Source organism: Heptranchias perlo, chromosome 12 (genome assembly GCF_035084215.1).
Source record: "Heptranchias perlo isolate sHepPer1 chromosome 12, sHepPer1.hap1, whole genome shotgun sequence".
NCBI classification, from domain to species: Eukaryota; Metazoa; Chordata; class Chondrichthyes; order Hexanchiformes; family Hexanchidae; genus Heptranchias; species Heptranchias perlo.
Window position 1 is genome coordinate 10953172 of NC_090336.1, and position 26633 is coordinate 10979804.

The window sequence follows — 26633 nt, forward strand, 5'->3', positions numbered from 1 at the left end:
AACCCACTCTCGGAGAGCTGGCAGGGATTAACTGCCTTCTGCTGCTTTACACCAACTATGCTGGAGATTCAGCAGGTAATTGGTTGGTGTAAATTATACCCGTTGCCATGGAGATGGTGTCGGATGCAATGAAGTGTGAAATGCTTTACTGCTGAAAATGGGAAAGATTCATGGTATGTCATGTTTTATTTTTTCATATGTGGCACCTCTGAAGGCTGATAAAGTACCATATTTTCCTGAATAATTGCAGGTCCTAAACCCCCTTCATTGGCCAGTATTATTGTAGTGTAAATGCTTCAGTCCAGCTGGTACATGACTCCCCCGCTGCTCCGTGACACTTCAGTTTCCCTTTGTTTCTGACCCTTTAACTAATGGGCCAGTTGACAGTCGATTTGTTGGAGTACAGTTCCATGGGTGACAGTGGATCTCAGATACCTGATTCACATGGCCATTCTTCACATGTGGATCTAGCCCACTTCGTCGCGGGGGTGAGGCTGTGTTCACGGTCCTGTAGTTTGCAGCGATGGTAGCGCCTTCTCCCTGCCACTTTGGACCAGTCTCCAGCCAAGTCTCTTCTAAGTAATCATGACTCTACCCCACTAAACTGTCCAGAATTTTACAAAAGTTGGCACTAAATTGTCCGACTCACTTAGTGAGAGGTTTCATGAGGATGAGAAATATCATTCTGATAAGTAGGGTTGCTGTCAAATGGGTTGGGTAAAGGCCCATTTATGGATAGTATAGAGGGAGCTTTACTCTGAATCTGACTGTGCCATGTCTGACCTGGGAGTGTTTGATGGTCATATTTGTAGATACAATAATGATGAAAATATTCCATTTGTCCAGCACTGGCACCTCCATCTTCACTTAGAGTTTCATCCCATCGTTCTGGGCTGGACTTGAGATGAAGGTAACAGAACAGTGTGCTAACCCAGTGCACCACCCAGATCTCAAGGATGTTTTATTTTTCTCAAGACGTTTATTATAATGCACATAAGTTGCAGCTGTATTAGATACAGGCATAGAAACAGGTGCAAGTTGCACCTGTATCTAAGGGGCTCCTTTGATAACCTCACCGATGACACTAAAAGGAACTCCAAGATAAGTTGACATGTATATCTCAAGCCAACCGTGCGTCGCAAGTTACAGCACAAGAGAACTTTCATTTTCACAGCAAAGTGCATTATTTTTGCAGCCCATGAAGGTGACATTCCTCACAAATGTAAATCAAAATCAGATCACATGTTGGTAAATGAAGATGTATTGTCTTGACTCATTTAAATCCCAGCCTGTCTGTGCCCAGAGAATAAATTGAACATCCTGAGCTAGAGCTGCAACTTTGTTCACTTATTCCCAATCAGGCTGCTACTCATCATCCCTGGTCATGTTCCCCACCAATATTGTTGATTACGTACTAACAAATGTACGTGCCTGGGAAAACAATCACCAAATACGCTCAAATGCCAGAAACAGGCTATTGAGCTATGTCATAATCTAATCAGGATAGCACTGACATAGGCGGTACTTGTCAGACACCACAGGATACCTTTGGCATGCATTTGTGTGTATGTCTTAGAAGCACAAATTCAGCATAAAGGCCATTACAGAGACCTGGGTACAATCTGGGCATGATTGGAAGCTAAATATTCCAGGCTATAAGATCTAGAGAGGACAGAGACATTAGGAAAGAGGAGGAAATAGCAATATTGATAAAAGACACAATTACAGCTGTACAAAGAAAGGATTTCAATAAGGGTGATTAGGCAGTGGAAACACTATAGGTAGAATTAAGAAACAGCAAAGGATGCAAGACTCTGGTAAGAGTTATCTACAGACCTCCTGACTGTAGTGATGTAGCGTGGTGGGGGGATGGGGGAATGTATAAATATAGAGATCGGGGAAGTCTGTAGCAAAAGCAATGTGGTTATAATACGAGATTTTAATTTTCACATAGACTGGGAGAAGTGAAACAGCTCAAGCAGTAAAGGCAATACATTTCTAGAATATATTTGGGACAGTTTTCTAGAACAAAATGTTTTAGAACCAGCAAGGGTACAGGCCCTAGTGATGAGTGACGGACCAGAATTAGTTAACAATCTGACCCTGAGGGAACATCTTGAAAATAGTGACTATAATATGACTGAATTTAATATTAGATTTGAGAGGGAGAGTCTCAAAGAAGGGTTTTAAGTGTAAGTAAGGCAAACTTTAAAGGGAAGAGAGATGAATTGACCACAGTAAATTGGGTTGAACTGTTAATAGGTAAACCAGACAAACAATAGGAATTATTCAAAGAGGTAACTGGTATGATTCAGGAATTGTGCCTTTGGATTAGAAAATTCCAAATGTCACTTCATTATTTAAGAAGAGCGGGGGGAGGGGTGGGGGGGGAGAAATCATGTAACTACAGGCCTGTCTGTTTAACATTAATTGTGGGGAAGTTACTGGAATCTATCATCAGAGAGCGTGACTGAGCACTTGGACAAGTATGAGCTGATCAAAGAGAGCCAGCATAGATTTGTGAAGGGTAGGTCATGTCTGACTAATCTAGTAAATTTTTTTGAGGAAGTTACTAGCATGGTAGAAAGGGACGTGTCTATGGATGTTGTCTATATGGACTTCCAGAAGCTATTTGATAAGGTTCCGCACAAAAGAGATTATTAGCAAAAATGAGAGTGCACGCAATTGGAGGTAACCTTGTGACTTGGGTTAATAATTGGTTTGGACGTAAGGGACAGAGAGTAGGGCTAAAGGGAACATTCTTGGATTTGTGGGATGTGACAAGTGATGTTTCCCAGGGATCTGTACTGGGGCTTCAGTTTTTCACCATATATATTAATGACTTGGATGAAGGAGTAGATAGTTGTATATCCAAGTTTGCAGCTTACACTAGATTAGGAGGCACAGTAAGTTGTGTAGTTGAGAGCAGGGAGTTACAAAGGGACATAGATAGACTATGGCATATGGAGTTCAATATGGGGAAGTGTGAGGTCATCCACTTTAAATCCGAGAAAGACCAATCACAATATTTTTGAAAGACTTGGAGGAGCAAAGGGAGTTGGGTGTCCATGTACACAAATCACTAAAAGCTAGTGCACAGGTATAAGAAGTAATCAAAAAAGCAATGGAATGTTGACCCTATCTCAAGGGGGTTGGAATATAAAGGGGAGGAAGTTATGCTTTCGTCAGAGCCCATGTGGGGTACTGTGTTCAGTTTTGGGCACCAAACCTCAGGAAAAATATAATGGCTTTGGATCACCAGGTCTCAAAGGGTTAAATTACGAGGACAGGTTGTATTCCCTTGGTTTCTATTCTCTTGAGTTTAGAAGGTTGAGGGGTGATCTAATCAAGGTGTTTAAAATGGTAAAGGGATTTGATGGGGTCGATACAGAGAAACTTATTTCCTCTGAGGGGGGAATGCAGAATGAGGAGACATAATCTTAAAATTAGACCCAGGCCGTTTCGGAGTGAAATCAGGAAGTAATTTTTCATACAATGGGGAATGGAAATCTTCAACTATTTCCCCCAAAAGGCTGTGGATGATGGGGATCAATTGGAATTTTCAAGACTGAGATCGATAGATTTTTGTTGAGTGAGCACTGGCAGGTGAATGGAGTTGATGTACAGATCAGCCATAATCGAATTGAATGGCAGAGCAGGGTCGAGGGACTGAATGTCCTACTCCTGTTCTTATGTTCCTGTTGTGGAGCCGACAGTCTTACAGATTGACTTGTGAAAGGTGAGGCTATTCTTCAAAGGGGTTTTAGAGGTTTAGGGATCAGACACTTTTAATATACCAGTTAGTTATAGTATTGATCCAGGCGCAACAGATGTGGAATCAAGACATGACGCCGTGCATAACATGCTATTGTAATTCTAAGAAGGACTTTAACCCTCAGGAATTGGGCAGGTACTCCTCCATCCAAGTTTATTTGAAAAGTCTGCAAAGAAACCCATACCATAGGAATTCAACTGACTGGTTTATCTGCTTAACTTTTCCTTGAACTGGTTCAAGGCCATCGTGTTATTTGAATTGTCATCAACAACTTGCTGTTGCTGTGAGTGGCTCTACCAATGATTAAACTTGTTTGTCAAGTTAGTCTGTTACGCATAGATTTTGAGGTGACTGATATTATTCGTGGGTCCCTTGTGAAAATTCGGAGACAATCAACTCGTTTCAGTTTATAGGTGGGGACTTGGCACTAAGAACTGATATTTGTCCAGGGCACAAGAAAGCCCAAATCATAACCACGCTCTTTCCGTGTATGACATTTATCCATCTTCACGCAACTGTGAGGTTTTTTAAATTGTTCTTGTGACGTGAGCAACGCTGGCACGGCCGCATTTATTGCCTATCCTTAGTTGCTTTGAAAGGTGATGATGGTCCTTCTCCATGAACTGCTGCAGTCTTTATGGTGACTGACAATGGTGTTAGGGAAGGAATTCCAGCATTCTGACACGGTGACGATGGAGGAAAAGTGATGTTTGTCCAAGTCAGGATGGTGCATGACTTGGAGGGGAACTTGGAGGTGATGGTGTTCCCATAACATTGCTACTCTTGTCCTTCTGGATGGCAGAGGTCACAGGTTTGGGAGGTGCTGTCGAAGTAACCTTGGTGAGTTGCTGCACTGCATCTTATAGACCGTACATCCTGCTGCCACAGTGCGCTGGTGGTAGAGGGATGGATATTAAAACTAATGGCAGAGGCACTCTTTAACAAGGGAGTCTCCCTATCAGGACTACTTTTAAAGAAGATGTGTTGGAACCATCAAGCCTATTTATGAGGATTTCCTTTAATGAGAGACTATGCCCATTACTATCCCTGGTAAAGAGGAAAGGGGTGAATTTCTGCAGGGATCTCCGCTCATCAACCATAAACAATATTAAACAATAATAACATCATCCTGGGCAGAGAGAGCATAAATGGAGGGTTAGTTATTCTCTACTCCTTATTTGATTTATTACCAGATCAAACTCCTAGCCTGCCTGATGCTGATCACTTGTCTAGAGCTCCATCTTGTGAACAGTATGGTGAGAAAGCTTCCAAACCAGAGTTTATCCTCAAATGTAATTTGAGACATCGGAGAAGAAAAGGAGCCCAAAGTTACAGTATTTGAATGGTTCAGATCAGTGAAGCTCAAGAACCAGATTTGTATTTCACACCTTCACCCATAGTTCGCCCTCTCAGCAACAGTCACAGAAGACAATTTTAAACTTGTTGCCATTCTGGCTAAGAATAAATTGCAAACTTAAAATAAAAACTATATACTGTAGACATTCTTATGATCTGAAGCAAGATGCAGGAGGAGTACCTCACAATTGCATCGTAAGTGAATGCTGCAAATTCATCGTGAGAGGTAGAACAAAATCGTAATATAAATAACTGAGAGTAAGAGGCTACCTCCATCCTAAACAGGCATTGTAAGGTGGTAGGTAAACAGTATTCTAAATATCGTATCAGTCACCCACGTCATATTTTGACCTTGTGTCAGTCAAGTGATGCATTGCTTCGTATATTAGCTGTATTACAGCGATGAGCGAACTATTTAGGCTGCAGCGGGACTGTGGTAAACATCAGAAGCTAAACCCCTGGTCTCGGAAAACCTGAGAGCAATGCCACGGGAGGTCTACCAGTATTATTGTTGCTGTTGTAATACACTGTGTGTTACTGGGTATAACACTCCTGTAGATATACAATATAATAATGCACTGTGTTCCTGTAGGTATATACATATGTATACATATATATAGATATAACATACAGCCTATGTCACTAAAGTACAACATTCCTCTATATGTTTTTATGCAACATATTGGCCTGGAATTTCCTGAGAGCTGCTCCTGCTCTTCCACTGTACTTTTTCCGGAAGTGCAGCGTAAACGGGCTTTCCTCCACAATTCCGGTGATGTTACAGTGGCGGAGCGGGAGCAGCTATGAAGAAATTCTCAGCCATTGAGTATTTGTTTAAAATGACTTTCATGTTCTTTTTCCAAAAGGGAAAAGTCCCACAGAGATGATTCCCCTCCTCCAGGGAAGGGGGGAGGTTTTATCGAGCCTCCCAGTGCTAATGGACCTTGGTGAAGTAAGCAAGACGTAGGTAAGTTGGCACCAGAGTTCAATCATTCATGGAGAGTATCATCACCTGGGCCCTGGTTAAGATCGGCTGGTTGGGGGTTGCTGAATGGTGCAGTGGAGTTTGCACACTGTCGTCCTATGTGACCTGGGGTCAAATCCAGCTCAGGCTGATGGGATGAAAGTTTATTATCTCACCGCAACAGTCAAATTGACACATTTGCAACCCAGATATTTAAAACCATTAAGGGATGGGACAGAGTAAGTAGAAAAAGACTGTTTCCAATGATTGAGGGGTCTAGAATAAAGATATATAGAACTTTCTTACTCTATCCAGTTTCGGATCAAAATGAATTTAATTTACTAACCCTTGATTAGGCTACCCTTAAGAACATAAGAAATAGGAGCAGGAGTAGGCCATGCAGCCCCTCCAGCCTGCTCCGCCATTCACTCAGATCATGGCTGATCTTCAACCTCAACTCCACTTTCCCGCCCAATCCGGTATCCCTTGATTCCCTGAGTGTCCAAAAATCTATCGATCTCAGTCTTGAATATACTCAATGACTGAGCATCCACAGTCCTCTGGGGTGGAGAATTCCAAACATTCACAACCCTCTGAGTAAAGAAATTTCTCCTCATCTCAGTCTTAAATGGCCGACCCCTTATCCTGAGGCTGTGCCTCCTCGTTCTAGACTCTCCAGCTTCTGAGTGAGTTAATTAACTCTTGTCAAATCATCAAGGAAGAAGCCAGACCACAAGTAATTACAAATCACAATTTAAGGTTAAAGTTGGTGCACAAACATTTAATAGACATGCATAAGTTTAATCAGGATTACTTAGCAATTGAGTAGCAAATCATTAATGGAGAGTTACTTAACAAAACAAGTAGCAATGGTTACACAGGCAACACAGTATATCACTGTAAATCAGTGCTAATGGTGCTGAGTATTAACTATAGCGGTGACCAGAGTCTGAGGTTATAACTGGTGAGATTACTTAAGAGTAATTCATTAGATAGCAGACAAAATAACAGCTTTGAATAGCCAGTCTATCAAATAGCACAAGTTTACATGTGGAATTAACCACGTTCAGAGCTTACTCGACCTCATCCTCACGAGCGGCATGGTTGGGTCAATCTCCTTCCTTCCTTCCCTCAGACGTAAGCAATAGCTTCTGAAGTGTTAAGTCGATAAACCCCTTTACGGCGGAGTTATCTGCTTCACTTGAACTTTTGGTTCCAACTGAACCCACACACGAGTGATGATTGCTAAGCTGGCTTCCCTCTCATCCTTCTCAAACTCAGACTACTCGCAATTAAGTGATGCTTTAGCTCTGCCTTTGATGGCTGGACTAGCCATAACTTAGCTTCTAACCTCTGTCACTTTGTCCTTAAGGATACCTCTTATACCTGCTAGGTAAATGTTCTTACAGAAGAAGAATAGAGGAACTAAAAGTCTTCTTCTGAATAACACAGAGACTAAGAAAGACTGATACTTCCACCAAAGCAAAGAAATGTGTCAATTATCCACAAGATTCTGTATTGAAATGTTGATTTCCAGACAGATCGGCTCCACTTTTACAAAACACCCACCCCCCCACTTACCTTACACCCTTACTTTTAACAAAGGAACCCACATAAATATAAGGGATCATGATCTGTTTATAACACACTAAATGCTCCTTCCCTGGACTTGAGCCAGGAATAATGACTTCACCACTTAATTGCTTAAAAGCCTGTATTAACTATTCACTTCTCAGCACTCAGTTCGACAGCTAAACTCCCCCATTGATGTACAGATGTGACAGTTTCTCTCCCCCATTGATGTACAGATGTGACAGCCTTTCTCCCCATTGATATACAGATGTGACAGTCTCTCTCAGCCATGATCTTATTAAATGGCGGAGCAGGCTCGAGGGGCCGATTGGCCTACTCCTGCTCCTATTTCTTATGTTCTTATGTTCTCCCCATTGATGTACAAATGTGACAATCTCTCTCCCCATTGATGTACAGATGTGACAATCTCCCTCCCCATTGATGTACAGATGTGACAATCTCCCTCCCCATTGATGTACAGATGTAACAGTTTCTCTCCCCATTGATGTACAGATGTGACAGTCTCTCTCCCCATTGATGTACAGGTGTGACAGTCTCCCCTATTGATGTACAGGTGTGACAGTCTCCCCTATTGATGTACAGGTGTGACAGTCTCCCCTATTGATGTACAGGTGTGACAGTCTCCCCTATTGATGTACAGGTGTGACAGTCTCCCCTATTGATGTACAGGTGTGTCAGTCTCCCCCAATGATGTACAGGTGTGATAGTCTCTCTCCATTGATGTACAGGTGTGTCAGTCTCCCCATTGATGTACAGGTGTGACAGTCTCCCCTATTGCTGTACAGGTGTTTCAGTCTCCCCTATTGATGTACAGGTGTGACAGTCTCCCCTATTGATGTACAGGTGTGTCAGTCTCCCCTATTGATGGATAGGTGTGACAGTCTCCCCTATTGCTGTACAGGTGTTTCAGTCTCCCCCATTGATGTACAGATGTGACAATCTCTCTCCCCATTGATGTACAGGTGTGAAAGTCTCCCCTATTGATGTACAGGTGTGACAGTCTCCCCTATTGATGTACAGGTGTGACAGTCTCCCCATTGATGTACAGGTGTGACAGTCTCCCCCATTGATGTACAGGTGTGACAGTCTCCCCCAATGATGTATAGGTGAGACAGTTTCCCCATTGATGTACAGGTGTGACAGTCTCTTCCCCCATTAATGTACGGGTGTGACAGTCTCCCCCATTGATGTACAGGTGTGACAGTCTCCCCCATTGATGTACGGGTGTGACAGTCTCCCCCATTGATGTACGGGTGTGACAGTCTCCCCATTGATCTACAGGTGTGATAGTCTCCCCCATTGATTTACAGGTGTGACAGTCTCCCCCATTGATGTACAGGTGTGATAGTCTCTCCCCATTGATGTACAGGTGTGACAGTCTCCCCATTGATGTACGGGTGTGACAGTCTCCCCCATTGATGTACGGGTGTGACAGTCTCCCCCATTGATGTACGGGTGTGACAGTCTCCCCATTGATGTACAGGTGTGACAGTCTCCCCCATTGATGTACGGGTGTGACAGTCTCCCCCATTGATGTACGGGTGTGACAGTCTCCCCATTGATCTACAGGTGTGATAGTCTCCCCCATTGATGTACAGGTGTGACAGTCTCCCCCATTGATGTACAGGTGTGACAGTCTCCCCCATTGATGTACAGGTGTGACAGTCTCCCCCATTGATGTACGGGTGTGACAGTCTCCCCATTGATCTACAGGTGTGATAGTCTCCCCCATTGATCTACAGGTGTGATAGTCTCCCCCATTGATGTACAGGTGTGATAGTCTCCCCCATTGATCTACAGGTGTGATAGTCTCCCCCATTGATCTACAGGTGTGATAGTCTCCCCCATTGATGTACAGGTGTGATAGTCTCCCCCATTGATGTACAGGTGTGATAGTCTCCCCCATTGATGTACAGGTGTGACAGTCTCTCTGCCCTTTGTCAGTTAGTGGAGAGATGTGTTTTCATGCAACATTCCAGCACACTACTTAGCATTGGAACCATGGAACCTGTGGAGAGACTGCAGGCCTAGAATGTACCAACAGAGGGATAACTATGACTTTATCACAGAATCATAGAAGGTTACAGCACGGAAGGAGGCCATTTGGCCCATCGAGTCCGCGCCGGCTCTATGCAAGAGCAATCCAGCTAGTCCCACTCCCCCACCCTATCTCCATAGACCTGCATATTTTTTTGTTTCAAATACTTATCCAGTTCCCTTTTGAAGGCCATGATTGAATCTGCCTCCACCACCCCCTCGGGCAGTGCATTCCAGATCATAACCACTCGCTGGTCACCTTTGGTTCTTTTGCCAATCACCTTAAATCTATGTCCTCTGGTTCTTGACCCTTCCACCAATGGGAACAGTTTCTCTCTATCTACTCTGTCTAGACCCTTCATGATTTTGAATACCTCTATCAAATCTCCTATCAACCCTCTCTGTTCCAAGGAGAACAATCCCAGCTTCTCCGGTCTATCCCTGTAATTTAAGTCCTAAGGCTTTTGGGGAGGAAAGGGGGCAAAAGAAACACACAGGCCCCGATATTTACGGAGTGGCAGAGAGGGAGCAGGGTAGCAGAGGGGAAGCCCGGAAATTCTGGGGATGCGGAGGTCTTGCCGAATTTAACGCCAGGACCTCATTATCATTTTTTAATTCCATTTTCCACCTGGCAGCTGGACAGTCCCCGACTCACGGGAAAGATCGGGGCTTGGTTGCTGGGGTGGGGGTGGTGATCGGATAAGAGCCTGGCAATCAGGAGGGAGGGAGAGAGGGAACAATTGCGGCTTGGTGGTGGGGGGAGTCGGCCAATCACGAGGGCAGTACGGAGATCGAGGGTCGGAAGCGGGGGAGTCGGGAGATCGTGGGGCAGGTCAGAGATCGAGGGGGGAGGGGAGTCGAGAGATCACGGGGCAGGTCAGAGATCGAGGGGGGAGGTGAGTCGGGAGATCACGGGGCAGGTCAGAGATCGAGGGGCGGGGGAGTCGGGAGATCGCGGGGCAGGTCACAGATCGAGGGGGGGAGGTGAGTCGGGAGATCATGGGGCAGGTCAGAGATCGGGGGAGGGGAGTCGGGAGATCGCGGGGCAGGTCAGAGATCGAGGGGGGGAGGTGAGTCGGGAGATCACGGGGTAGGTCAGAGATCGAAGGGGGGAGGTGAGTCGTGAGATCACGGGGCAGGTCAGAGATCGGGGGAGTCGGGAGATCGCGCGGCAGGTCAGAGATCGAGGGGCGGGGGAGTCGGGAGATCGCGGGGCAGGTCAGAGATCGGGGGAGGGGAGTCGGGAGATCGCGGGGCAGGTCAGAGATCGAGGGGGGGAGGTGAGTCGGGAGATCGCGGGGCAGGTCAGTGATCGGGGGAGGGGAGTCGGGAGATCGCGGGGCAGGTCAGAGATCGGGGGGGAGTCGGGAGATCGTGGGGCAGGTCAGAGATCGAGGGAGGGAGGTGAGTCGGGAGATCGCGCGGCAGGTCAGAGATCGGGGTGGGGAGTCGGGAGATCACGCGGCAGGTCAGAGATCGGGGGGGCTGAGTCGGGAGATCGCGGGGCAGGTCAGAGATCGGGGTGGGGAGTCGGGAGATCGCGGGGCAGGTCAGAGATCGGGGGGGTGGGGGGAGTCGGGAGATCACGGGGCAGGTCAGAGATCGAGGGTGGGAGGTGAGTCGGGAGATCGTGGGACAGGCCAGAGATCGAGGTGGGGGGGAGTCGGGAGATCACGGGGCAGGTCAGAGATCGGGGAGGGGGGGAGTCGGGAGATCACGGGGCAGGTCAGAGATCGGGGGGGTGGGGGGAGTCGGGAGATCACGGGGCAGGTCAGAGATCGGGGAGGGGGGGAGTCGGGAGATCACAGGGCAGGTCAGAGATCGGGGGGTGGGGGGAGTCGGGAGATCACGGGGCAGGCCGGAGATCGGGGTGGGGGGAGTCGGGAGATCGTGGGACAGGCCAGAGATCGGGGTGGGGGGAGTCGGGAGATCACGGGGCAGGTCAGAGATCGGGGAGGGGGGGGAGTCGGGAGATCACGGGGCAGGTCAGAGATCGGGGGGGTGGGGGGAGTCGGGAGATCGTGGGGCAGGCCAGAGTTCGGGGAGGGGGGGAGTCGGGAGATCGTGGGGCATGCCAGAGATCGGGGTGGGGGGAGTCGGGAGATCACGGGGCAGGTCAGAGATCGGGGAGGGGGGGGAGTCGGGAGATCACGGGGCAGGTCAGAGATCGGGGGGGTGGGGGGAGTCGGGAGATCACGGGGCAGGCCGGAGATCGTGGGGGGGGGGAGTCGGGAGATCGTGGGGCAGGCCAGAGATCGGGGAGTGGGGGAGTCGGGAGATCGTGGGGCAGGCCAGAGATCGGGGAGGGGGGAGTCGGGAGATCGTGGGGCAGGCCAGAGATTGGGGGGGGGGGCGGAGGTTGGTGGAGTCAGGAGATCGCGGCAGCAAGGAGAAGCTGTGATTGACAGAAGGTTTGCTTGAGGGGCCGAGTGAGCACTCCTGCTCCTCCTGGCTCACAAAGAGTGCTCTGAAAAGCACTTACCTTCTGCAGCTCGCTGCTCCTGTCTCTATTTCGCTACCTGGTTTCTCAAGCCCTGGACACAGGCACGGCTCACAACCCACCACCGTAACAACTGCAACGGGCGCGTACAAGGCGGGTTGGGAGCGACCCCACAGACACAGCAGAGAACAACACACTGCCTGCTTCATTTCACAATAACAGTGATCTTCCTTCTCATATTGATTGTCTTCCAGGTATTCCTGAATTTTCCAACTAGTTTTCACCGCTATTTGTATAGAAGTGCTTGGATTTTCACAAAAGATTTAATCGATGTTTTCTTTAAGTGTTACATAATGAATATTGAACTCTGAAACTACTGAAGGAATGAGCGAAGTTTTTAAATCACTGGACACTGCTATCTCTGTGCTGGAAATAGAGGACAACCCAACAGCCAGCAGCAAGAGACGGTAATTGTTAGCAGAGGCGAGGCCTGAATGGACGACCAGACCATAAAGTGCATCCCAGGCGGCCTCACTAATACAGTTATTTATAGTATCTTGCTACTGGCCAGGATGTGTTCAATTTATAAACACGTCTAAAAGATATTTTTTTTTAAATCCTGTTTATAATAACCTTGTTGTTCTGATGATATGAAATGCACTCCTTTCATGCCTTTAACCGATTAGCTGGTCAACAAGTGTTTGCCCAGATGAACCCTACGAGGTATAAATGTACCATCACCTAGGGTTGCCAACCCTCCAGGATTGTCCTGGAGTCTCCAGGAATTGAAGATTAATCTGCAGGACAACCCAGAAGAAAATTCATTGGTTGTATTAAAACACAAATCATTTTCTTTCAACGCTTCTGTTTATCAGTTATAAAAGTGTAGGAGTTGGGAAAGAAAAGGCTGTTTGACTGGCAGTCAAGAATCATACAATTGGGTAACGAACAGCCTGTTCACTTTCCAATTGGCCTGGGAAGGTGTGGCGGTGTGAGAATGGACATGTTCGACGACCAATGCAGGAGCAGTTGGAGGGAGGAGGTCATGTGATGAAAGCTCCAGGAATACATCCAACCAGAGTTGGCAACCTCACCATCACCAGGTACTCAAACAAGAGCTTGCACGGCTCAGAGGCCTCCCACGGGGTCTGCACCCACCTGATGTACAACCCCTCCCCACCTCCCCCGATCTGTAATCCTGGTATGTTCTGGCCCTTCAACCAATTCCCCCAGAAACAGATTTACTGCTATTTATGGGCTCTTGATGGCTGCCACATTTGCCAAGGAAAGAACAGCCATTCCACTTGAAAGTAATTCATTGGGAGTGATTTTGACTTTGGGCGATAGTGTAAACTATTGAAGTCAACGGAAATGAAAATCGGAAGAGATGTATAACGGGCAGCTTATCCGATATTGCCCAAAGTCAAAATTACCCCCATTGTGTGGAAAGCACCTTGAGATGTTTCTGAGAGACCTGATGAGGTTCTGTATAAACGCAAGTCTTGTTCCTTTTGATGTGACAGGTATCGTATATGGATCTGTGAGAATTAGCAAAACCACTGGAAATGTTCTCTTGGTTACATTCTTTTACTGCACTGCTGGAACCAAAACACAGAGGGTTGGGGGATGGGGATTGTCTTCTTGCTGACCCCAAAAGTGCAGCATAGTGCGCTCAACTTGACCGGCTATATTGAGACCAGGGTGGAAGGGGGGTTAACTGCCCTCCTTTCTCAGTGAGAAGCAGCACCATCCTGTCAGTCTGGATACACCATCCCATCTCTTTTCAGTCATAACAATATGTAGCAGAGCAGTCAGCAGGGCAACATAAACTTACAAGCTGCACGTATGAAATATACCCCACGTAGACAGCACATTACAACGGTCCATTTATAATCTTACGCAAATCTGACGATCGTTGGCACTCCCTACAGGGGACACTTTGTGTCAGTATTTGGTCGCTGATCACAACCCCATCAATTTATTTTTCAGATGAATGTGTCACTCTGTTCACCTCACCCCCACAGAATTGTAAGCAGCCAGTGTACAACACAGTCTTTTCTATAATAGAATCCTTGTTTAACGTGCTCTGTCTATCTCTCCTAAATACTGTATCTTAATGCAAAACTGGTGAGAGGAAAATGTTCAATAATGCGTTCTGAATAGGCGAAGGGAGGGAGATATGTAACAGGATACCCGACAGAGATCGACATCACTGGAGAAGAGTCAAACCTCACGGGTGTACATAAATATCCTATAGAGCAGATCTCTGCAGTATTCTATTCAGAACATGTGTGTTTCTTGTCCAAAACTGTAATAAAAAGGGTTTATGATTTAAGGTTGTATTATTATTTTATTATAACTGAGAAATGGAGAGCCAACCGATGGTGATATGATGACTTCATTCTGTATTCTCCTCAGTGCCACCCCTGCTCACCAGGGTCACTAGTGTTTACCACCCCTGCTCACCAGGGTCACTGGTGTTTACCACCCCAGCTCACCAGGGTCACTGGTGTTTACCACCCCACCTCACCAGGGACACCAGCGTTTACCACCCCAGCTCACCAGGGTCACTAGTGTTTACCACCCCAGCTCACCCGGGTCACTAGTTTTTACCACCCCAGCTCACCCGGGTCACTAGTGTTTACCACCCCACCTCACCAGGGTCACTAGCATTTACCACCCCACCTCACCAGGGTCACTAGCGTTTACCACCCCAGCTCACCAGGGTCACTAGTGTTTACCACCCCAGCTCACCAGGGTCACTGGCGTTTACCACCCCAGCTCACCCGGGTCACTCGTGTTTACCACCCCAGCTCACCAGGGTCACTAGTGTTTACCACCCCAGCTCACCTGGGTCACTAGTGTTTACCACCCCAGCTCACCCGGGTCATTAGTGTTTATCAACCCAGCTCACCAGGGTCACTGGCGTTTACCAACCCAGCTCACCAGGGTAACTGGCGTTTACCGCCCCAGCTCATCAGTGTCACTGGCGTTTACCGCCCCAGCTCACCATGGACACCAGCGTTTACCACCCCAGCTCACCAGGGTCACTAGTGTTTACCACCCCAGCTCACCCGGGTCACTAGTTTTTACCACCCCAGCTCACCCGGGTCACGAGTGTTTACCACCCCAGCTCACCCGGGTCACTAGTTTTTACCACCCCAGCTCACCCGGGTCACTAGTGTTTACCACCCCACCTCACCAGGGTCACTAGCATTTACCACCCCAGCTCACCAGGGTCACTAGCGTTTACCACCCCAGCTCACCAGGGTCACTAGTGTTTACCACCCCAGCTCACCAGGGTCACTGGCGTTTACCACCCCAGCTCATCAGTGTCACTGGCGTTTACCACCCCAGCTCACCAGGGTCACTGGCGTTTACCACCCCAGCTCACCAGGGTCACTGGCGTTTACCACCCCAGCTCATCAGGGTCACTGGCGTTTACCACCCCAGCTCACCAGGGTCACTAGCGTTTACCGCCCCAGCTCATCAGTGTCACTAGTGTTTACCACCCCAGCTCATCAGTGTCACTGGCGTTTACCACCCCAGCTCACCAGGGTCACTGGCGTTTACCACCCCAGCTCACCAGGGTCACTGGCGTTTACCACCCCAGCTCACCAGGGTCACTGGCGTTTCCCACCCCAGCTCACCAGGGTCACTGGCGTTTACCACCCCAGCTCACCAGGGTCACTGGCGTTTACCACACCTGCTCACCAGGGTCACTAGTGTTTACCACCCCTGCTCACCAGGGTCACTGGTGTTTACCACCCCAGCTCACCAGGGTCACTAGTGTTTACCACCCCAGCTCAGCAGGGCCACTAGTGTTTACCACCCCAGCTCACCAGGGTCACTGGTGTTTACCACCCCACCTCACCAGGGACACCAGCGTTTACCACCCCAGCTCACCAGGGTCACTGGTGTTTACCACCCCAGCTCACCCGGGTCACTAGTTTTTACCACCCCAGCTCACCAGGGTCACTAGTGTTTACCATCCCACCTCACCAGGGTCACTAGCATTTATTACCCCAGCTCACCAGGGTCACTAGCGTTTACCACCCCAGCTCACCAGGGTCACTAGTGTTTACCACTCCAGCTCACCAGGGTCACTGGCGTTTACCACCCCAGCTCACCCGGGTCACTCGTGTTTACCACCCCAGCTCACCCGGGTCACTAGTGTTTACCACCCCAGCTCACCTGGGTCACTAGTGTTTACCACCCCAGCTCACCAGGGTCACTGGCGTTTACCAACCCAGCTCACCAGGGTCACTGGCGTTTACCACCCCAGCTCATCAGTGTCACTGGCGTTTACCACCCCAGCTCACCAGGGTCACTGGCGTTTACCACCCCAGCTCACCAGGGTCACTGGCGTTTACCACCCCAGCTCATCAGGGTCACTGGCGTTTACCACCCCAGCTCACCAGGGTCACTAGCATTTACCGCCCCAGCTCATCAGGGTCACTAGTGTTTACCACCCCAGCTCATCAGTGTCACTGGTGTTTACCACCCCAGCTCACCAGGGTCACTGGCGTTTACCACCCCAGCTCATCAGGGTCGCTGGCGTTTACCACCCCAGCTCACCAGGGTCACTGGCGTTTACCACCCCAGCTCACCAGGGTCACTGGCGTTTACCACCACAGCTCACCAGGGTCACTGGTGTTTTCCACCCCACCTCACCAGGGTCACTGGCGTTTACCACCCCAGCACACCAGGGTCACGAGTGTTTACCACCCCAGCTCACCCGGATCACTAGTGTTTACCACCCCAGCTCACCAGGGTCACTAGTCTTTACCACCCCAGCTCACCAGGGTCACTAGTGTTTACCACCCCAGCTCACCAGGATCACTGGCGTTTACCACCCCAGCTCACCCGGGTTACTCGTGTTTACCACCCCAGCTCACCCGGGTCACTAGTGTTTACCACCACAGCTCACCTGGGTCACTAGTGTTTACCACCCCAGCTCACCCGGGTCATTAGTGTTTACCACCCCAGCTCACCAGGGTCACTGGCGTTTACCAGCCCAGCTCACCAGGGTCACTGGCGTTTACCACCCCAGCTCACCAGGGTCACTGGCGTTTACCAACCGAGCTCATCAGTGTCACTGGCGTTTACCACCCCAGCTCACCAGGGTCACTGGCGTTTACCACCCCAGCTCACCAGGGTCACTGGCGTTTACCACCCCAGCTCATCAGTGTCACTGGCGTTTACCACCCCAGCTCACCAGGGTCACTGGCGTTTACCACCCCAGCTCACCAGGGTCACTGGCGTTTACCACCCCAGCTCATCAGGGTCACTGGCGTTTACCACCCCAGCTCACCAGGGTCACTAGCGTTTACCGCCCCAGCTCATCAGTGTCACTAGTGTTTACCACCCCAGCTCATCAGGGTCACTGGCGTTTACCACCCCAGCTCACCAGGGTCACTGGCGTTTACCACCCCAGCTCACCAGGGTCACTGGCGTTTACCACCCCAGCTCACCAGGGTCACTGGCGTTTACCACCCCAGCTCACCAGGGTCACTGGCGTTTACCACCCCAGCTCACCAGGGTCACTGACGTTTACCACACATGCTCACCAGGGTCACTAGTGTTTACCACCCCTGCTCACCAGGGTCACTGGTGTTTACCACCCCAGCTCACCAGGGTCACTAGTGTTTACCACCCCAGCTCAGCAGGGCCACTAGTGTTTACCACCCCAGCTCACCAGGGTCACTGGTGTTTACCACCCCACCTCACCAGGGACACCAGCGTTTACCACCCCAGCTCACCAGGGTCACTAGTGTTTACCACCCCAGCTCACCCGGGTCACTAGTTTTTACCACCCCAGCTCACCAGGGTCACTAGTGTTTACCATCCCACCTCACCAGGGTCACTAGCATTTATTACCCCAGCTCACCAGGGACACTTGCGTTTCCCACCCCAGCTCACCAGGGTCACTAGTGTTTACCACTCCAGCTCACCAGGGTCACTGGCGTTTACCACCCCAGCTCACCCGGGTCACTCGTGTTTACCACCCCAGCTCACCCGGGTCACTAGTGTTTACCACCCCAGCTCACCTGGGTCACTAGTGTTTACCACCCCAGCTCACCAGGGTCACTGGCGTTTACCAACCCAGCTCACCAGGGTCACTGGCGTTTACCACCCCAGCTCATCAGTGTCACTGGCGTTTACCGCCCCAGCTCATCAGTGTCACTGGCGTTTACCACCCCAGCTCATCAGTGTCACTGGCGTTTACCACCCCAGCTCACCAGGGTCACTGGCGTTTACCACCCCAGCTCACCAGGGTCACTGGCGTTTACCACCCCAGCTCATCAGGGTCACTGGCGTTTACCGCCCCAGCTCACCAGGGTCACTAGCATTTACCGCCCCAGCTCATCAGGGTCACTAGTGTTTACCACCCCAGCTCATCAGTGTCACTGGTGTTTACCACCCCAGCTCACCAGGGTCACTGGCGTTTACCACCCCAGCTCATCAGGGTCGCTGGCGTTTACCACCCCAGCTCACCAGGGTCACTGGCGTTTACCACCCCAGCTCACCAGGGTCACTGGCGTTTACCACCACAGCTCACCAGGGTCACTGGTGTTTTCCACCCCACCTCACCAGGGTCACTGGCGTTTACCACCCCAGCACACCAGGGTGACGAGTGTTTACCACCCCAGCTCACCCAGATCACTAGTGTTTACCACCCCAGCTCACCAGGGTCACTAGTCTTTACCACCCCAGCTCACCAGGGTCACTAGTGTTTACCACCCCAGCTCACCAGGATCACTGGCGTTTACCACCCCAGCTCACCCGGGTCACTAGTGTTTACCACCCCAGCTCACCCGGGTCATTAGTGTTTACCACCCCAGCTCACCAGGGTCACTGGCGTTTACCAGCCCAGCTCACCAGGGTCACTGGCGTTTACCAACCGAGCTCATCAGTGTCACTGGCGTTTACCACCCCAGCTCACCAGGGTCACTGGCGTTTACCACCCCAGCTCACCAGGGTCACTGGCATTTACCACCCCAGCTCACCAGGGTCACTGGCGTTTACCACCCCAGCTCATCAGTGTCATTGGCGTTTACCACCCCAGCTCATCAGGGTCACTGGCATTTACCACCCCAGCTCACCGGGGTCACTGGCGTTTACCACCCCAGCTCATCAGGGTCACTGGCGTTTACCACCCCAGCTCACCAGGGTCACTGGCGTTTACCACCCCAGCTCACCAGGGTCACTGGCGTTTACCACCCCAGCTCACCCGGGTCACTGGCGTTTACCAGCTCAGCTCACCAGGGTCACTGGCGTTTACCACCCCAGCTCACCAGGGTCACTAGCGTTTACTACCCCAGATCACCAGGGTCACTGGCGTTTACCACCCCAGCTCACCAGGTTCACTGGCATTTACCACCCCAGCTCACCCGGGTCACTGGCGTTTACCACCCCAGCTCACCAGTGTCACTGGCGTTTACCACCCCAGCTCACCAGGGTCACTGGCGTTTACTACCCCAGCTCATCAGGGTCACTGGTGTTTACCAACCCAGCACATCAGTGTCACTAGCGTTTACTACCCCAGCTCACCAGGGTCACTGGCGTTTACCACCCCAGCACATCAGGGTCACTGACGTTTACCACCCCAGCTCACCAGAGTCACTGGCATTTACCACCCCAGCTCACCAGGGTCACTGGCGTTTACCACCCCAGCTCACCAGTGTCACTGGCGTTTACCACCCCAGCTCATCAGTGTCACTGGCGTTTACCACCCCAGCTCACCAGGTCACTGGCATTTACCACCCCAGCTCATCTGGGTCACTGGTGTTTACCACCCCAGCACATCAGTGTCACTAGCGTTTACCACCCCAGCTCACCAGGGTCACTGGCGTTTACCACCCCAGCTCACCAGGGTCACTGGCATTTACCACCCCAGCTCACCAGGGTCACTGGCGTTTACCACCCCAGCTTACCAGGGTCACTGGCGTTTACTACCCCAGCTCACCAGGGTCACTGGCGTTTACCACCCCAGCTCACCAGGGTCACTGACGTTTACCACCCCAGCTCACCCGGGTCACTGGCGTTTACCACCTCAGCTCACCAGGGTCACTGGCGTTTACCACCCCAGCTCACCAGGGTCACTAGCGTTTACTACCCCAGATCACCAGGGTCACTGGCGTTTACCACCCCAGCTCACCAGGGTCACTGGCATTTACCACCCCAGCTCACCCGGGTCACTGGCGTTTACCACCCCAGCTCACCAGTGTCACTGGCGTTTACCACCCCAGCTCACCAGGGTCACTGGCCTTTACTACCCCAACTCATCAGGGTCACTGGCATTTACCACCCCAGCTCACCAGGGTCACTGGCATTTACCACCCCAGCTCACCAGGGTCACTGGCGTTTACCACCCCAGCACATCAGTGTCACTAGCGTTTACCACCCCAGCTCACCAGGGTCACTGGCGTTTACCACCCCAGCTCACCAGGGTCACTGGCATTTACCACCCCAGCTCACCAGGGTCACTGGCGTTTACCACCCCAGCTCACCAGGGTCACTGGCGTTTACTACCCCAGCTCACCAGGGTCACTGGCGTTTACCACCCCAGCTCACCAGGGTCACTGGCGTTTACCACCCCAGCTCACCAGGGTCACTGGCGTTTACCACCCCAGCTCACCAGTGTCACTGGCGTTTACCACCCCAGCTCATCAGTGTCACTGGCGTTTACCACCCCAGCTCACCAGGTCACTGGCATTTACCACCCCAGCTCATCTGGGTCACTGGTGTTTACCACCCCAGCACATCAGTGTCACTAGCGTTTACCACCCCAGCTCACCAGGGTCACTGGCGTTTACCACCCCAGCTCACCAGGGTCACTGGCATTTACCACCCCAGCTCACCAGGGTCACTGGCGTTTACCACCCCAGCTTACCAGGGTCACTGGCGTTTACTACCCCAGCTCATCTGGGTCACTGGTGTTTACCACCCCAGCACATCAGTGTCACTAGCGTTTACCACCCCAGCTCACCAGGGTCACTGGCGTTTACCACCCCAGCTCACCAGGGTCACTGGCATTTACCACCCCAGCTCACCAGGGTCACTGGCGTTTACCACCCCAGCTTACCAGGGTCACTGGCGTTTACTACCCCAGCTCACCAGGGTCACTGGCGTTTACCACCCCAGCTCACCAGGGTCACTGGCGTTTACCACCCCAGCTCACCAGGGTCACTGGCGTTTACCACCCCAGCACATCAGTGTCACTAGCGTTTACCACCCCAGCTCACCAGGGTCACTGGCGTTTACCACCCCAGCTCACCAGGGTCACTGGCATTTACCACCCCAGCTCACCAGGGTCACTGGCGTTTACCACCCCAGCTCACCAGGGTCACTGGCGTTTACTACCCCAGCTCACCAGGGTCACTGGCGTTTACCACCCCAGCTCACCAGGGTCACTGGCGTTTACCACCCCAGCTCACCAGGGTCACTGGCGTTTACCACCCCAGCTCACCAGTGTCACTGGCGTTTACCACCCCAGCTCATCAGTGTCACTGGCGTTTACCACCCCAGCTCACCAGGTCACTGGCATTTACCACCCCAGCTCATCTGGGTCACTGGTGTTTACCACCCCAGCACATCAGTGTCACTAGCGTTTACCACCCCAGCTCACCAGGGTCACTGGCGTTTACCACCCCAGCTCACCAGGGTCACTGGCATTTACCACCCCAGCTCACCAGGGTCACTGGCGTTTACCACCCCAGCTTACCAGGGTCACTGGCGTTTACTACCCCAGCTCACCAGGGTCACTGGCGTTTACCACCCCAGCTCACCAGGGTCACTGGCGTTTACCACCCCAGCTCACCCGGGTCACTGGCGTTTACCACCTCAGCTCACCAGGGTCACTGGCGTTTACCACCCCAGCTCACCAGGGTCACTAGCGTTTACTACCCCAGATCACCAGGGTCACTGGCGTTTACCACCCCAGCTCACCAGGGTCACTGGCATTTACCACCCCAGCTCACCCGGGTCACTGGCGTTTACCACCCCAGCTCACCAGTGTCACTGGCGTTTACCACCCCAGCTCACCAGGGTCACTGGCGTTTACTACCCCAACTCATCAGGGTCACTGGTGTTTACCACCCCAGCACATCAGTGTCACTAGCGTTTACCACCCCAGCTCACCAGGGTCACTGGCGTTTACCACCCCAGCTCACCAGGGTCACTGGCGTTTACTACCCCAGCTCACCAGGGTCACTGGCGTTTACCACCCCAGCACATCAGGGTCACTGACGTTTACCACCCCAGCTCACCAGGGTCACTGGCATTTACCACCCCAGCTCACCAGGGTCACTGGCGTTTACCACCCCAGCACATCAGTGTCACTAGCGTTTACCACCCCAGCTCACCAGGGTCACTGGCGTTTACCACCCCAGCTCACCAGGGTCACTGGCATTTACCACCCCAGCTCACCAGGGTCACTGGCGTTTACCACCCCAGCTCACCAGGGTCACTGGCGTTTACTACCCCAGCTCACCAGGGTCACTGGCGTTTACCACCCCAGCTCACCAGGGTCACTGGCGTTTACCACCCCAGCTCACCAGTGTCACTGGCGTTTACCACCCCAGCTCATCAGTGTCACTGGCGTTTACCACCCCAGCACATCAGTGTCACTAGCGTTTACCACCCCAGCTCACCAGGGTCACTGGCGTTTACCACCCCAGCTCACCAGGGTCACTGGCGTTTACTACCCCTACTCACCAGGGTCACTGGCGTTTACCACCCCAGCTCATCAGGGTCACTGGCGTTTACCACCCCAGCTCACCAGGGTCACTGGCGTTTACCACCCCAGCTCACCAGGGTCACTGGCGTTTACCACCCCAGCTCACCAGGGTCACTAGTGTTTACCACCCCAGCTAATCAGTGTCACTGGTGTTTACCACCCCAGCTCACCAAGGTCACTGGCGTTTACCACCCCAGCTCACCAGGGTCACTGGCGTTTACCACCCCAGCTCACCAGGGTCACTGGCGTTTACCACCCCAGCTCACCAGGGTCACTGGCGTTTACCACCCCAGCTCATCAGGGTCACTGGCGTTTACTACCGCAGCTCACCAGGATCACTGGTGTTTACCACCCCAGCCCATCAGTGTCACTAGCGTTTACCACCCCAGCTCACCAGGGTCACTGGCGTTTACTACCCCATCTCATCAGGGTCACTGGTGTTTACCACCCCAGCTCACCAGTGTCACTGGCGTTTACCGCCCCAGCTCATCAGTGTCACTGGCGTTTACCGCCCCAGCTCATCAGTGTAACTGGCGTTTACCACCCCAGCTCACCAGGGTCACTGGCGTTTACCACCCCAGCTCATCAGTGTCACTGGCGTTTACCGCCCCAGCTCACCAGGGTCACTGGCGTTTACCACCCCAGCTCACCAGGGTCACTGGCGTTTACCGCCCCAGCTCATCAGTGTCACTGGCGTTTACCACCCCAGCTCACCAGTGTCACTGGCGTTTACCACCCCAGCTCACCAGGGTCACTGGCGTTTACCGCCCCAGCTCATCAGTGTCACTCGCGTTTACCACCCCAGCTCATCAGGATCACTGGCGTTTACCACCCCAGCTCACCAGTGTCACTGGCGTTTACCACCCCAGCTCACCACGGTCACTGGCGTTTACCGCCCCAGCTCATCAGGGTCACAGGCGTTTACCACCCCAGCTCATCAGTGTCACTGTCGTTTACCACCCCAGCTCACCAGGGTCACTGGCGTTTACCACCCCAGCTCATCAGTGTCACCTACAGTCACGTTTCAGGGTTGATGGAAGGTGGGATAGTGAAATTTATCAAAATGAATTGAAAATTAGTGTCTCAGTCATGTTCCATGAGACCCGTCTACTTCTTTTTGCAGCATAACACAATTCGGGTCAAATATAATATAGCGATGAGGTAAAGATCCCATCACTCTATTTGCACACCACATTTTCACAACAAAACAAACTTAATTACAGTTTTAAAAATAAGACTTATTTAATTATAGAACAGAGACTTTGAGAATATGATTTTCATCTCATTTTAGAGGGTGAACCAGTGGAGCACAACTGACTGGAACTCAGTGCAAACAGACATGTTTATCTGCTGCTAGACAACGAGGATGCCTTATGAAACTTGCCACAGTCCACGTAGTTACTGGCCCAAACATGTGATTACTGTTTATTTTGGTTGGTGTGGCTTACTCTTTTTAAAGTATTTTCCTTCTTGGTCTCCATGTACCATCTATTCCCCAACCTCTTCTGAGCTGTAATCTTTCTCACTGTGCGCCTGCATGAGCATCAAAGACAAAAGCAATGCTTCTAATTGGTCTTCACTCTGTCGAGATTCCATTGAATAAAATGCCTCCCACTGGATGAGCCCTGTGGATTATTACTGCTTGACGTGAGGACAACTCTATTTCCATGAAATGATAGCTGGCTACTCATCCTCAAACAGAGCCGGGCTTGAATCAGATTGTATGGGGCGCACAGGGAAGATCAGATTTCAGATTGAATGTACCTGCCTGTAACATATGACACTGATGGTTTTTATGTGAGAATGGTTTTTGATGTAATGTTGAATGAAGCTGTCCTCCTAGTATTGAATTTCTGACTGATGCACAAGTACAGACTTCAGAGAATTCACTCCCTAATGAATTCTGCACATTTGGTGATTCAGAAGCTTCTCATTATAAATACATGTTTGATCCAGGCAGAGAATCCAAATGTAGCAAGCTCTTTCCATTCACTCCAATTGTATAGATTCCCAACATATCAGACCTAATCCCAAAATATCAGACCCAATCCCAACATATCAGGCTAATTACCAACATACCAGACCCAATTCTATAATCCAGACTAATTCCCAACATATCAGACCTCATCCCAACATACCAGACCCAATTCCAGCATACCAGACCCAATCCTAACATACCAGACCAATTCCCAACACACCAGACCAATTCCCAACACACCAGACCCAATCCCAACATACCAGACCAATTCCCAACATACCAAACCAATTCCCAACATACCAAACCTAATCTCAACATACCAGACCAATTCCCAACATACCAGACCAATTCTCAACATACCAGACCAATTCCCAACATACCAGACCAATTCTCAACATACCAGACCAATTCTCAACATACCAGACCAATTCCCAACATACCAGACCAATTCTCAACATACCAGACCAATTCCCAACATACCAGACTAATTCTCAACATACCAGACCAATTCCCAACATACCAAACCTAATCACAACATACCAGACCAATTCTCAACATACCAGACCAATTCCCAACATACCAGACCAATTCCCAACATACCAGACCAATTCTCAACATACCAAACCTAATCTCAACATACCAGACCAATTCCCAACATACCAGACCAATTCCCAACATACCAGACCAATTCCCAACATACCAGACCTAATCACAACATACCAGACTAATTCTCAACATACCAGACTAATTCTCAACATACCAGACCTAATCCCAACATACCAGACTAATTCTCAACATACCAGACCTAATCACAACATACCAGACTAATTCTCAACATACCAGACCAATTCCCAACATACCAGACCAATTCCCAACATACCAGACCTAATCACAACATACCAGACTAATTCTCAACATACCAGACCAATTCCCAACATACCAGACCAAATTACAACATACCAGACTAATTCTCAACATACCAGACCTAATCCCAACATACCAGACTAATTCTCAACATACCAGACCTAATCACAACATACCAGACCTAATCCCAACATACCAGACCTAATCACAACATACCAGACTAATTCTCAACATACCAGACCTAATCCCAACATACCAGACCTAATCACAACATACCAGACCTAATCCCAACATACCAGACCTAATCCCAACATACCAGACTAATTCTCAACATACCAGACCTAATCCCAACATACCAGACTAATTCTCAACATACCAGACCTAATCACAACATACCAGACTAATTCTCAACATACCAGACTAATTCTCAACATACCAGACCTAATCCCAACATACCAGACCAATTCTCAACATACCAGACCTAATCACAACATACCAGACTAATTCTCAACATACCAGACCTAATCACAACATACCAGACTAATTCTCAACATACCAGACTAATTCTCAACATACCAGACTAATTCTCAACATACCAGACCAATTCTCAACATACCAGACCAATTCCCAACATACCAGACCTAATCCCAACATACCAGACCAATTCTCAACATACCAGACCTAATCCCAACATACCAGACCAATTCTCAACATACCAGACCAATTCCCAACATACCAGACCTAATCACAACATACCAGACTAATTCTCAACATACCAGACCTAATCCCAACATACCAGACCAAATTACAACATACCAGACCAATTCCCAACATACCAGACCTAATCCCAACATACCAGACCAAATTACAACATGCCAGACCAAT

At 50.3% G+C, this 26633-nt stretch overlaps 1 protein-coding gene across 1 annotated transcript in view; it reads left to right on the plus strand.

Annotated features, from left to right (window-relative positions):
• Positions 1-14500, plus strand: part of trim44 (tripartite motif containing 44) — a 112109-nt gene extending 97609 nt beyond the window's left edge. The window contains exons 5-6 of the mRNA XM_067993637.1: positions 5998-6098; positions 12420-14500. Coding sequence (XP_067849738.1) covers positions 5998-6082 — 85 coding nt within the window. The 3' untranslated portion in view covers positions 6083-6098; positions 12420-14500. The remainder of the gene's footprint in view (positions 1-5997; positions 6099-12419) is intronic.
• The last annotated feature ends 12133 nt before the right edge of the window (positions 14501-26633 follow it).